The sequence below is a fragment of the Podarcis filfolensis genome, assembly GCF_964270895.1.
Source record: "Podarcis filfolensis genome assembly, chromosome: 8".
Taxonomy (NCBI): Eukaryota; Metazoa; Chordata; class Lepidosauria; order Squamata; family Lacertidae; genus Podarcis; species Podarcis filfolensis.
Window position 1 is genome coordinate 3,617,313 of NC_139611.1, and position 13,134 is coordinate 3,630,446.

Sequence of the window (13,134 nt, forward strand, 5' to 3'; positions counted from 1 at the left end):
AGGACTTTCCTTTATCTGTCTTGAAGGGGTTGACATCAGGTGCCCTGCTAAAATGGAGGGGGAACACTTCAATTTAGCCGGGGACTTGATGCAAGTGACTTTCAGAATCAGGAAAGCGTTTGCATGGAATCTGGCCAAACTGAGCAGGGCTCAACCCCACCCCCACCCCACTGGTCAGCTGGCGGGCAGGGAGTTACAGGTGAAACTCGGAAAATTAGAATATCGTGGAAAAGTTCATTTATTTCAGTAATTCAACTTAAAAGGTGAAACTAATATATGAGATAGACTCATGACATGCAAAGCGAGAGATGTCAAGCCTTTATTTGTTATAATTGTGATGATCATGGCGTACAGCTGATGAAAACCCCAAATTAACAATTTCAGAAAATTACTGCCTCACTGTGGCGTGGCATGGATGAGAGCAGCTTTTGCATCTCATTTGGAAACCAAGGACCCAGAGTTTGGAGGAAGAATGGGGAGGCACACAATGCCAGATGCTTGAAGTCCAGTGTGAAGTTTCCACTGTCTGTGTTGATTTGGGGAGCCATGTCATCAGCTGGTGTTGGTCCACTGTGCTTCATTAAGTCCAGGGTCAATGCAGCCGTCTACCAGGAGATTTTGGAGCACTTCACGCTTCCTTCCGCAGACGAGCTTTATGGGGATGCTAACTTCATTTTCCAGCAGGACTTGGCACCTGCCCACTCTGCCCAAAGTACCAAAACCTGGTTCAATGCCCATGGGATTACTGTGCTTGAATGGCCAGCAAACTCGCCTGACCTGAACCCCATAGAGAATCTATGGGGCATTGCCAAGAGAAAGATGAGAGACATGAGACCGAGCAATGCAGAAGAGCTGAAGGCTGCTATTGAAGCTTCCTGGTCTTCAGGTCCTCAGCAGTGCCACAGGCTGAGAGCATCCATGCCACGCCGCATTGAGGCAGTAATTGATGCAAAAGGGGCCCAAACAAAGTGCTGAGTACATATGCATGCTTCTACTTCTCACAGGTCCAATATTGCTCTATTTGCAGTCCTTGTTTTGCTGATTTCATTTAATATTCTAATTTTGTGAGATTGTTAATTTGGGGTTTTCATCAGCTGTACACCATGATCATCACAATTGTAACAAATAAAGGCTTGACATATCTTGCTTTGCATGTCATGAGTCTATCTCATATATTAGTTTCACCTTTTAAGTTGAATTACTGAAATAAATGAACTTTTCCACGATATTCTAATTTTCCGAGTTTCACCTGTGAATCCTGCTGCTTTGGTTACACACACCTGTTCCTGGCTGGAAACAGACATGGGCAGCCAATGCAGGATTTAATCCTGACCTTCTGGCCCATCAGCTGACCTTACAACCATTTGGCCAGGCCAAAACATCACTTCCTCCTACCATTTCAGGAGAAAGACCCTCCCTCACTGGCCATCAAGTATCTCAAGGGACAGGATGGAGAGAGAGGAAGGCGGTCAGGAATTGTGGCTGGGGTGGGGGTAGCTGCAGAACGAAGAGTTAGATCCCTTTTGGGGCTGGCGGCTCATGTGTCAGGTGGGTGGGAGTTCTGCAGAAGTGAATGCTGAGAGCAATGCGTGGGTCCGCCAAATTCAAAACAAGGTTGAAAAGTGTGGGGGGGGGGCGTCCCATGAGAAGGCCAGGTCAGGGTACAGTGTGGGGCAAAAGGCTGAGCACAGTCAGGTCTTGCTGGAGTCACTGGGGCCGCATTCACACCATACATTTAAACCACTGTGACACCACTTTAAACAGTCACAGCTTCCCCCAAAAAACTTCTGGGAGCTGTAGTTTGTTAAGGGTGCTGAGCATTGTTAGGAGACCCCTTCCCTATTCCCCTCCCAGAGCTACCGTTCTCCATGGAGAGGGACTGATTAATAGACCGCTCTAGGCATTGCAGTTCTGGGAGGGGAATAGGGGTCTCTTCACAACACTCAGCCCCATATATATTCTTCGGGGGAAGCCGTACGCGTTTAAAAAGTGGCATGACATTCCTTCAGATGTAATGGTGTGAATGACACCTGTGTGGTGGCCAGGAGGCTTGTGTTTATGTGAGGCACAGGCAGATTTGTAGGCGAGAGGAGAGAGGGAGGAGGAAAGGGGCTCAGGAGACAGAGAAGGTGCTTTGGCACCAGACCCTTTCATACAAGGACAAGGGATGTCAACTTACTCAACGGCGAAGGCGGGAAGACGGAAGGGGCAGTGCTGGCCATGAAGTCTGCAATCTGCCGGAGGGCCCAGATATTGGAGTTGTTTCCTTTCTTCATTTGCTCCTGGATGAGGCTCTCCAGCTCCTCCCTGAAAGACTGGGTTGGGGGAAACCCACAGAGACCCTGAATGATCCAGGCTGCAGCAGCTCTGAGTCCTCCTCCTCCTCCTCCTCCTCTGTACCCTTCAAACTCTGACATTCGTTTGCTCAAGAATGACCACTTCATTCATTTGGATATTCAGGAACCAGAGAGAGACCCTTTCATCTGCCCAGGAAGACTCTCTGGCTGATCCAAAAGTGGTCATTCTTACAATAAAGGGAGACTTCATTGTAAAACCACTGCAGGGCATGAGAAGTGGCACCAGCATTGCCACTGTTTTTTGGCAAGATCTTGCGAGATCTCACCCACGTCCCGCAAGATCTCGCCAGAACCAACCTCTGCTCAGCTAGGTAAGGGATGCTTTGGCGGCAGGGCAGTGTAGCATTTCCTGTTTCACCTCAAATGGTGCAATGGGATGAATCATCCCTGAACCACTGAAGGACTCTGGATTCAATCACAGTAATGGCTTTCTATCCCACTGCAGCTGTTCATTAACTTCACAGCGCTGGGATCATTGTTAATCTTTAAGGTAGACACATAATTTGGGGGAATGAGAAGTGGAATTGTAACATTTATTGGTTTCCATAGCCATGTGTGTGTGGTAAAGGGGGGGGGGGCTTTCCTATTGCCAGGAGTCAGAAACCCTTATTGATCAACTGCAAATCACTCAGGACATCAGCTAGTAGACCCAAATATGCACAGGTCCTGAATCAAGCACAGGAGGAAAGTTTGAACAAAAGAATGTAAAGAATTACTTTGATAAAATACATATTTTGTTATGTGCAAATGGCTTTAGATACCTATTAGGTCCATAAATTACCATATAGCATATATTCAACACAAGAAACAGCGACAATTTGTTGTTGACAAAGGACAGCTGGACATATAAAGGGCCCCAAAAACCTTCAGTAGCTTAGGGCCTCATCAAACCTAAATCCGGCGCTGCCTGTAGCCCAGAGCAGGTCATGTGGCCCTGCTCAAGGTCAGACATGCTCACCGGCTCAAGCTGAGCTCTGCCGTTCCTGAGGGGAATGGCTCTTGCCTTGCTGCACAATGTCCCCCCGCCCTGTCAAATCTGGCTTGCGCCATTGAGGTGGGTGATACTCACAGGGCTTTGCAGAATCATGGTGACCCTTTTCTTCTGCTCCATCAGGTTGAAGTCTTGGCGCAGGTCGGCAGCCATGTTCCTGATGCGCAGGTACTCAGGGTCATCTTCTGAGAACCGGTCGAAGTAATGCTGGCTTTGGGTGGGGAGGGAGGAGACCTCCTCAGGGATGGTCTCGCTGCTCATTTTGGATGTTCTAGTCTACTTTGGGGGCCTGCACAAACAAAGATGGAAAGGCCAATTGCATCCTCTCTCTCTAAAATCCTAGAACCATAGAAGTGCAGAGCTGGAAGGGACACCCGAGGGTCACCTAGTCCAAATGTCTGCAGTGCAGGAATCACAGTTGAACAATCCCTGACAGATGGCCATCCAACCTCTGTTTAAAAACCTCCAGCGAAGGAGAGTCCATCACCTTCCAACTGCCATACAGCTCTTGCCCTCAGAAAGTTCTTCCTCGTGTTTAGTTGGAATCTCCTTCCATGTCATTTGAATCCTACCCTCTGGAGCAGCAAAAAACAGGCTTGTTCTATCTACCATGTGGCACAGCCCTTCGGATATTTGAAGGTGGCTATTAGGTCATCCACACTTCCCTTTGTCCCACAATTTCTTCCATTGCTCCGTGACTTCAAGGCACAAGTCCAAGAGGTTTTCCCTTTGTCCCGCCTCTTTCCCCGAGAAAACCCACTGTTTACCGCTGAATCGGAACAGAAGTCAACCCACAGGAAACCTGATTGATGAGCCCGGGCTAACCATACCCAGCTCCCTCCCAAGGCTTTGTTTCCAGACCCTTCATCATCTTGGTCACCCTCCTCCGCACACCTTCCAGCTCTAATATCAACACAGCAATGTTAAGAAATTGCCCAAGTCTCCTTTCCCAGAATCCAGCACTTTAATGTCAGAACGCACCTCTTGACAATGCTTAAGGGGGTTTATATACTTCTAGGATCACAGGGGGAAGTGGGCAGGGTGTGTGTGTGGGAGGGGGAGCTGCAGGGTGAGTCACAAACAACTGCAGCTTTATCGGGATATCAGGCTGACAGAAAGCCCCGGTGTAAATTACACATTGCAGCAAATCTTCTCTGTTCATTATTACTAAAAACGTTTAATTACAACCAAGGAGCCCAGATGGCATGTGGCTTGAAGGCAAAAGCACGTGAGTCTCTTACTTCCAGCAAGAAGAGTAGGCAGAAAACCTAGAGAGACCTGAAACCGTTACTCATCTGGTCGCCTGTGGCGAGGAAGAATCTTCTCCAGGGGACCAAGCCTAACAAAAAGCCACAAATTACTTACTCAAAGTATATGTGATCAGGGAGGAAGAGAACGTTATTTGCATGGTTGTAATGCTCTTATTGTGGGTGGCGCTGTGGGTTAAACCACAGAGCCTAGGACTTGCTGATCAGAAGGTTGGCAGTTCGAATCCCCACAACGGGGTGAGCTCCCGTTGCTCGGTCCCTGCTCCTGCCAACCTAGCAGTTTGAAAGCACATCAAAGTGCAAGTAGATAAATGGGTACCGCTCCTGCGGGAAGGTCAACGGCGTCTCTGTGCGCTGCTCTGGTTCGCCAGAAGCGGCTTAGTCATGCTGGCCACATGACCCAGAAGCTGTCTGCAGACAAACGCCGGCTCCCTCGGCCAATAAAGCGAGATGAGCGCCGCAACCCCAGAGTCGGTCATGACTGGACCTAATGGTCAGGGCTCCCTTTACCCTTTAATGCTCTTATTGCACTACTTAGAAGCAGCTGGACCAGCCTAAGTGTTTGGTGCCACATATGATTCTCCCTCCCAGCAGGGCATCCAGCACAATCACGCCCCCCCCCCCATGTCCGTGAAGGCTGCTAGGAGGATATGCTGTTCCCTTGTTTGCACTAGGTCAGACTTGCTCCCTTCCCTTCTGCCATCCCTCATGGCATCCGTAATCTGCCAGCTGAGAGGGTCTGCTTCCCTTGGTCTCATGGTATGGCCAGCCCCTGACAAACAGGGCTGCAAAGAGGAAAGGTGTGTTTTACTTATTTATTTCAGAAAATTCATACACTGCTTGACTGTAAAAAAACAAAAACAAAAACATTGTTAGTAAGAAGACTTTACTGTGTTTATGCACTGAAAATCAATGTACAAAATATGAAGAATTAACAGAAAAATGCAAGACATTTGAAAAGTTGACATAACAGTAAACTAAAAACAGATCGAAACCTGTATGAACTTTCCAAATGTCTGGGTAGGTTTGTCTGACCAAGAAGGTTTTAGCAAGTGCTGAGAAGAGTTCAGCGAAGGAGCCTGACTGCTGTCAAGAGGCAGGGAGTTCCAGAGTGTAGCTGCTACTGCTGCTGCACTAAAAGATTGGTTCCATACAAATGTGGAAGGGGTCTTATGTGACACCTGTAACAGAGCCAGTCTCGCCAATCGAAGCTGTCAGGTGGGCGTATATGGGCGAGGCGATCTCACAGGTAAACTGGTCCCAAGCTATTAAACTAATATACACACTCTCTCTCCACACTAATAGTAACACTACGAACTTTGCCCAGAAGCAAACTGGCAGCCAGTGCAAGACCCTGAGCAACAGTGTCGTGTGCTGACAAGGCCTTATGTAGCACATCCCCTGCCAGACAGGACTATGGAGCAGAATTTCCTTCCTTGGGCCTCTGGGTTTGCATGTGTGTGTGTCTGGGGCATATCTCTCACTCTTCCGTCTAAATATTTGAACACATGCTGGCTGTTAGCATTGATGTATGGACCAAAAACCCAACACATGCTGTGTTCACACAACATTCCTTTCTAGAATCAATGGAGGCGGAGTGCTTGTTTTTTCCACGTAGTTTGTTCACAATCCAGATATATTGCACATTATTCTTGCCCCTGAAGACTGCTTCCTGAGAAACTGGTTTCATTTTTAATATAAGAACTCAGCTCAATTCTGCATTACCCTGCAGCACATCCATTTGAAAACAGAGGAAGATAGGTGTAGGTGGTTTGGGCAATGGGTGGGGGGTGTCTCTACCTCCACCCAATGATGTTGTGGGTGAGCATAAACCAAGATCACAACCCCCACTTCCTTCTCTATTCACCTGGGGCAAATGGAAAAAGCAAGGATAGCCTCATCAAAGGGAGGATTTTTTATTGCCTATCAACTCACCAAACCCAGCATTGTGGATGGCAGGATCCAGACTCAGCCTGGATGGAGAACAGCACGCTGAGGAGGAGCATGAACAATGCTAGACTGAGTAAAAAAATTACATTTTTGTGTGACAAACAAGTCACTGTGTACACAGCTGCAGTGTTGGGGAGTGTAATGCATTTGTGGGTAATCACAGAATTGTCGAGTTGGGAGGGATCCCAAGGGTCATCTAGCCCAACCTCCTGCAGTCACAAATGTCGAGATTTGAAAAACACACATGGAAGAGGCTATTGAGAATTTAAAAGTAAGAGGCACATATAATGAAAAGTTATGACTCTGCTGTGTGCTTTTCCGCCCTGCTTTGAACCCCTCAGCCTGGGCGCTCATGTCACTCCCCAGGTTGGCGCATTAGATGCCCTGCTCTGGGGATCCTGAATTCAGACAACACTTTTGCTTTCCATTCCTCTCCAGTGTCAGCTTGTGTTTGGATGGAGACTTCTCTCGAACTTTGCAGAACAACCACTTCCTTTTCGCCTCTCACTCTTCCAAGGCAGTGCCATGTTACCATTGCCTGGTAACCCAGATGCACCAGGACTTAAAAATAAAGATCTGAGCAGGATTAAGAGAGGAGGGAAGCTGGAAAGGTCTTCCTGCCTTTCAGCCAGGTGCCAGTTGTGATGGGAACGGGCACTATGGAAAAGGGGTTATATACATGATATATGATATCAGAGAAGTAAAACAAAAATGCCTTGGGCAGGTCTGCTCACATGGTTTAGCCATCATCTAACTTTCATGCGAGGTTATTGCATGCTTGCAAAATAAACAAACAAATAAATAAAATCCCCCAGCATTTGAGCAAGCAGAACTGCTAGAAATTTTCCCACAATAGGGGCCGGCAGGAGGAATTGTGTCTGCAAAACCCCTCTTTTGTGTCGCCCTTGACACAGAGCTGCGCTTGCACATTCTTGTCGACCCAGATTGCTTTTAGCTGGCTGCCTGCCAGCCTCTCTGTCCTGCAAACAGCTCTTAGTCCGCACCGCAGGATGGTCACTAGTTCAAAGCTTGTCCTCACATGACTGCCTTATGAACTCAGACTGGACCCCATCTCCCTCCGGCAAGGTTTGGAGACTGGCGGTGTCAAAGGCCACCTCTGACTGTACTGTTCCAGTGCATGAGGAGAAGGAAGGCCTGTGTCCCCTGTGGGACTTGCCCTCTCCTGACACCTTTGCAGCCTTAAAGGGCTTAACAGTATATAATAATCTGAAAGGCTTGCAAATGGCTACAAGGTTACAGCTACACCCTGGTGCTTAGACCATGAGTAGGATTCTAGCTTCCAAAGCTGCAAAGCTAAGCGGAGGCTAAATCTCATCACCACTGGGCTCCATTCTCTGCCCAATGGCTAGCAGGGCCACAATGCAAGGAAAAATATGTAAATTGGCTTGATTTATGCTGATGGCAAGCTTCAGGAACATGTAGCCCTGACTGTAACCCGCTCAGCCTCCAGCTGCTTCTGGATGAGTGTGCAATTGCTATACTGTATCCGGTTAAGCCATGTTTAACCGTGTGTTGTGCTTCATCATGGTGATCAGCCTGTGCTCCATGACTGGCCATATGCAGAGGGCATGGATGAGGGTGCCATCAAGGCAGCAGCAGGAGACTGGCACTTTCCAAAATGGAAAATGACAGCAAGGGTGAGGATTGCCTTGCGCCACGTTGCCAGGATGAGGCAGACATGAGGGACCCAGATGAGGGCAACAGCAGGAGTTGAGGCATGAGCAGGGGACTGGTGCAAGACTTACTTCACCAGAGGGGCCTGTTCAAAGCAAGGAGGGAGCCCCAACGCCCCTCTCCCTACCTCCACTGTCTCCTGAGTCTGTAGGTGGGCAAGGAGGGAATTAACAACATTGTTAGGAGAAGGAATGAGCCACTGTGCACCTGGTCAGCAGCCTGGAAGCACAGGTGGGGAATGACTAAGGAAATGCTCACAGCTGTGGCTGGCCAGGCCAAGATGGGGTTGGAAGCTCAGGGCAGGTGATTCCTGCAGCTATGGCTCACTCAGATGGAAACCGCCTTAATAGTAGTGCCCTATTTAAGGGGGAAAGAGACAAGCCCCAAGGGTTGCCACAACTCTCCAGAGTAGACGTGGGGAGGAGACCAAGGGGGTGATGCAGGATGTCACAGCACAAAGGGGGACCAAGCGACCCAGGCTGGGTGAAGGGGCAGCTGAGGCAAGGGGAGCTGAGGGCCTGTCACATGCGGAGAGGAAGCAAGGACAAAGAGGAGAGCAGCTAGATCCAGGACAGATGCCAGGGTGGGGGGTGGAACTTTCTTGGACCTGACGTAGGGCCACCTCCCTCTCAATGCTGCACCAAACACCGACTGCAACAAGTTTCCACACAATGCAGCCTTAATCCTGGAACCCTCCATGTTTCCCCAGCATTGCTTCCACCTTCCCCATTTTGGGGGAGAGAGGTGGAATTGCAGCCCCAAAGGTAGGGTTGAGGCATGGTGGGAGGTGCTGACATGTTGAGTTTGAGGGAGGTAAGAAGCAGGCGGCCATGGGGAAGAGGAGAAATGGGCAGTTCTTGGCAGTGGCAGCTCAGCAGGTGCCCCACCTTACCAACCTGTGATGCCAGCTCTGGATTCAGCATCTGGCCTCCAGGACTCTGGAAGGAACAGCGCCCCATCAGGCCTGGAGCTAAGCACTCAGCCTGGCCCTAACACCCCCCATGGCTTTGGCCCAACACCCCTTCATCCTTCCTCCGCTGTCTCTTGGGGGCTCTGTCTGGGAAGGAGAAATTCATTGCTACCCAGGCTGCTGCTCTCCCCAGCTTTTAAATATCTGTCACCCCAGGCAGCTTGAACATGGCTAGGCTGCCCAGTTCTGCCCATGGCAACCATGTGCCTCCACTCCCAGACACAAAGGGCCCATTGTCAAGGATCCCAGATGAGAAGGAGTCTCTCTCCGCGCGTCGCTTGAAAACCCAGGAGGAATCCGCAGATGGCAGATGTGGACGGAAGACAATCAGGCAGATCACGAAAAGGCTTCCACAGCCCAGAAGGGTGTGTGACAGCAGCGCATTCAGGCAAGGAGGGCTGGGAGCAGCCTGGGGCCACAGGGCACGTTGGCGTATGAGCCAGCTCTGGCATATGGTGCTTTGGCAATCTCATTGTGCCAGGCAGCAGGCGGCAGCCAGATTGTCTTACACAGTGCAGCAGAGTTGCCCACTGGGGGAAGAGCTGGAGTTTTTACAGGAGAGGAGTCCCCTGGAAGTGGGGGGTGGAAGGCGAACAGCGAGGAAACAAGAGCCGGGAAGACTCTCTGAGCTTCTCCTTCCCTCGGTTGGAGTCGGAAATTCTGTCTGCAAAGCAGAGACCCTAGGGAAGGTGGGAGTGGGCGGCCCTCTGGGTTAGCCGGGGGCTCTGCAATCTGGGATTCTCATCCTGGGATTCTCTTAGCAAATGATAGGGCTCAGTTATCTGCATGCTTTCATTTTCTGCCCTGTTGGACTGCCCCACCAACAACTCCACAGATGCCGTTCCATAACAGGATGGCATCTACACATGCAAAGAAACATACACACACTTCATAAGGAGTTTAATTCTAGAATCCTCTCCAGCAGCCTGTTTTGTTATAGCTGCAGTTGTAATGTAAGAAAATGTGAAAGCTTGTCAAAAGGAAGGAAATCAAAAATGGGGGAGGGAGTTGCAAAATAAAATTCAGGGAGCTCAGAGTTTCTTGGGGGATTAAAAAAACCCCTCCTTTTTGCTACTCATGCTGAGAACAACTTGCTATTTGCAAAATTGCACCTACATCCGTTTCTCATTAATGACAATGCATAAGAAATGCAGCTCTTGAGACTCAGGAAAAGGAGATCATGGCAGCATGAGGAAGCTCTAAACTTCCTAAACATACAATGTTCCAAGCATCTTTTTTGGTTTTCCGTATCTATTTTTAAGGCAATTTTTATGGCACCCCTCTTCTCTCCCCTTCCCTTGTGAATTTAGCAATCTCTTTTGGCCCTCTGCCCCCCCTCTGCTGCTTGACCTCTCTGGAGGGACAGGATTCTTGGCACCAAACATTGGTAGCCTTTTTGAAGTTGATGTGACCAGTTGAGCCGGGCCTCAAAGTGGATTAATGGAATTGCCAAACAGGAGAGACGAACCAATAAAGGCAATTAAATTCAGCATCAATCATGCGTCTCTTTCCATGCACAACCATTGCTGCATGCTCAGCCAGAGTGGGCCTCTACACAGGGCACACTTCTTTGGTGTGTCAATGCAATCTGCTTGCCCCTGAAAACCTCATGCTATTACAGGGTCAGGGAAAGCAACCTCCTTCCTCCTCTGAGATAAGCTACAACTTGGTTCAAAATTTTGTTGCATGCACACCAATCACTGAGCAGCGAGAGGTTCTAGGAGTTCCTGCACTTACCCAGGGTTTGGTTTCCTTAGCATGAAGGTCAGTGGAGACTGTGGTGTCTTTAGGATATATGGTTTTATTTACACAGACATACGACCTGAGCATAGGATGGAGAGGCTCACAGCATTAGCGCACTCATAGATCTTGTTTCCTCATTCTGTTCCCAGGGAAGCCTCAGAGTCAGCACAGGTCCAGCACAGATCAAGAGAAGCCTCTGTGTATCCAGATTCCAGCATCAGCCAATACTCTCACACAGCCCAGCATCGCCAATTGCTCTCCATCCGAGAATGAGGTGGCATCCAGCCAGGTGAGATGAGAAAAGGCCCACCCATTTTTCTCTTTGCCCATACAAATGGCAGAATTGGCACCCGTCTGTCTCAAGAGACAATGGAGTGTGCCTCTGAGGGTGAAATCAAACCACTGTGTCAGCAGCACCGAAGTGATCTCCCCAGGGCACAAGCCTGGCCAGTGTATATGGCTGCTCAGATGACAAGACTCCTCTCTTGGCCTCACTGATGGGGTCCAAAGGAAAGCAGAGCAAGACGTTTGGCACCAGCTTGGCTGCAGGAGTTGCCAGATGGAGGCGTACAAGGTGCCTTCCAACTGCCTTAGGGACTCCACTCCAGATTTGGGCAGGGTTTACTCCTTAGCCTTTTCATCTCCTGAAGATGTCCTGCAAGGCAGTGGAGGTTTGGTACCAGAGTTTTCCTTCTCCTAGATGGACTACCTTCCCAGGTGGATGAGCCCCATTTGCCCCTCACTTCCCTCTACACTGCCTTCTTGACTGTTGGACCCACTCTTGGTCTCATCAACTCAATCAGCTGGAGTCTGTCTCCACATGCAGGGGAAGTCCCTAACTCACTGAGGGTTTGAGACCCATCTACTCCCCTCACCTGGTTTAGCTGGCCTGTCAAAGCTGTTCCTGGGATACGGCCAGTGTCGCTTGCTGACAGCTTCCAGGAGGCACTTGTGAGAACTTAGTGCATCCTGGGGACTAAGGATGGAGCATGATGTGTCCTCCACAGAGATACCACCCCTCTCCCACCCCCCACCCCCAGCAGTACTTCTGGCCAGCCAAAGCCATCACCTTAACAAAGGAACTGCTAAGCTGGTCCTCCAGGAGTTTTTGTACTCCAGCTCCCATCACTGCTTTCCATTGGTCATGCTACCTGGGGCTGATGGGAGTTGGAGTTCAACAGCAGCTGGAGGGATACAGGTCCTGGGTTGGCCAAAGGAAAGCACAGAGCATCAACTGCACCTTAGTTTGGCAGGGTAAGAAAAGCTGCCCTTGTAAAGCGGCCAGGACAGCAACCCTTTCCAGTCCCCTTTGAGGGTGAGGGCAAATGCCGGTGCTGGGTGGGAGGAGAGGCAAACAGTGGCGGCAGCAACAGATGAGACTCTTAGCTTGGAATGTTGCAGAAATGCACAGAAGGAGGGAAGTTGTTGAAGAACAAAGGGTTCAGCATTTCGGAGGTTAATAAAAATGGCCTGATTTCACCAGGGGATTTGTAAAATGATCTGCCAGACACCCCCTCTGAAAGGCGAGGAGGCAAAGAGACTAGATAGATGCTACCCAGATCAATAGACAAGAGCAATCAAAAAGCCACACACAGCAGCCTGCAGGTGCTGCTGCAAAGCTGCTCCTGCTACACTCTAAGGAAAACAACATGAAGCAAGGCTGCCCCATCCTCAGGGGTGGACATTTGAGCTTTAGTTGCAAAAAACCCCTGCAGAAAACTTAATTTTGGTTAGCAATCAGGAATCAGCTGGGAATATTTCTTGTGTGGCACCCTCATCCCCACACCAGTGGAAAGCAAACAGGTCTTCTCATTCTAGCTCTCCATAGATTGTGCCCTGTGGGTTGGATCTATCTCCCACACTGTCTGCCCTTTGTTGGTCTCCAAAATCCATCTCTCAACATAGAATCATAGAATCATAGAGTTGGAAGAGACCACAAAGGCCATCGAGTCCAACCCCCTGCCAAGCAGGAAACACCACCAGAGCACTCCTGACATATGGTTGTCAAGCCTCTGCTTAAAGACCTCCAAAGAAGGAGACTCCACCACACTCCTTGGCAGCAAATTCCACTGTCGAACAGCTCTTACTCTCAGGAAGTTCTTCCTAATGTTTAGGTGGAATCTTCTTTCTTGTAGTTTGGATCCATTGCTCCGTGTCCGC

The 13,134-nt window shown here is 49.5% G+C and overlaps 1 protein-coding gene across 3 annotated transcripts in view; it reads right to left on the bottom strand.

Moving 5' to 3' along the window:
- The window catches only part of ADD2 (adducin 2), a 70,779-nt gene that overhangs the window by 24,643 nt on the left and 33,002 nt on the right, over positions 1 to 13,134 (bottom strand). For 2 of the 3 annotated variants that reach the window (XM_083629410.1, XM_083629411.1), the window contains exons 2-3: positions 3,427 to 3,637; positions 2,180 to 2,315 (exon numbers count right to left, since the gene is read on the bottom strand). In XM_083629410.1, the coding sequence (XP_083485536.1) occupies positions 2,180 to 2,315; positions 3,427 to 3,609 (319 nt within the window). In that variant the 5' untranslated portion in view covers positions 3,610 to 3,637. Of the gene's footprint in view, positions 1 to 2,179; positions 2,316 to 3,426; positions 3,638 to 13,134 lie in introns of those variants that run through there. The other variant, XM_083629412.1, reaches the window with a different exon arrangement.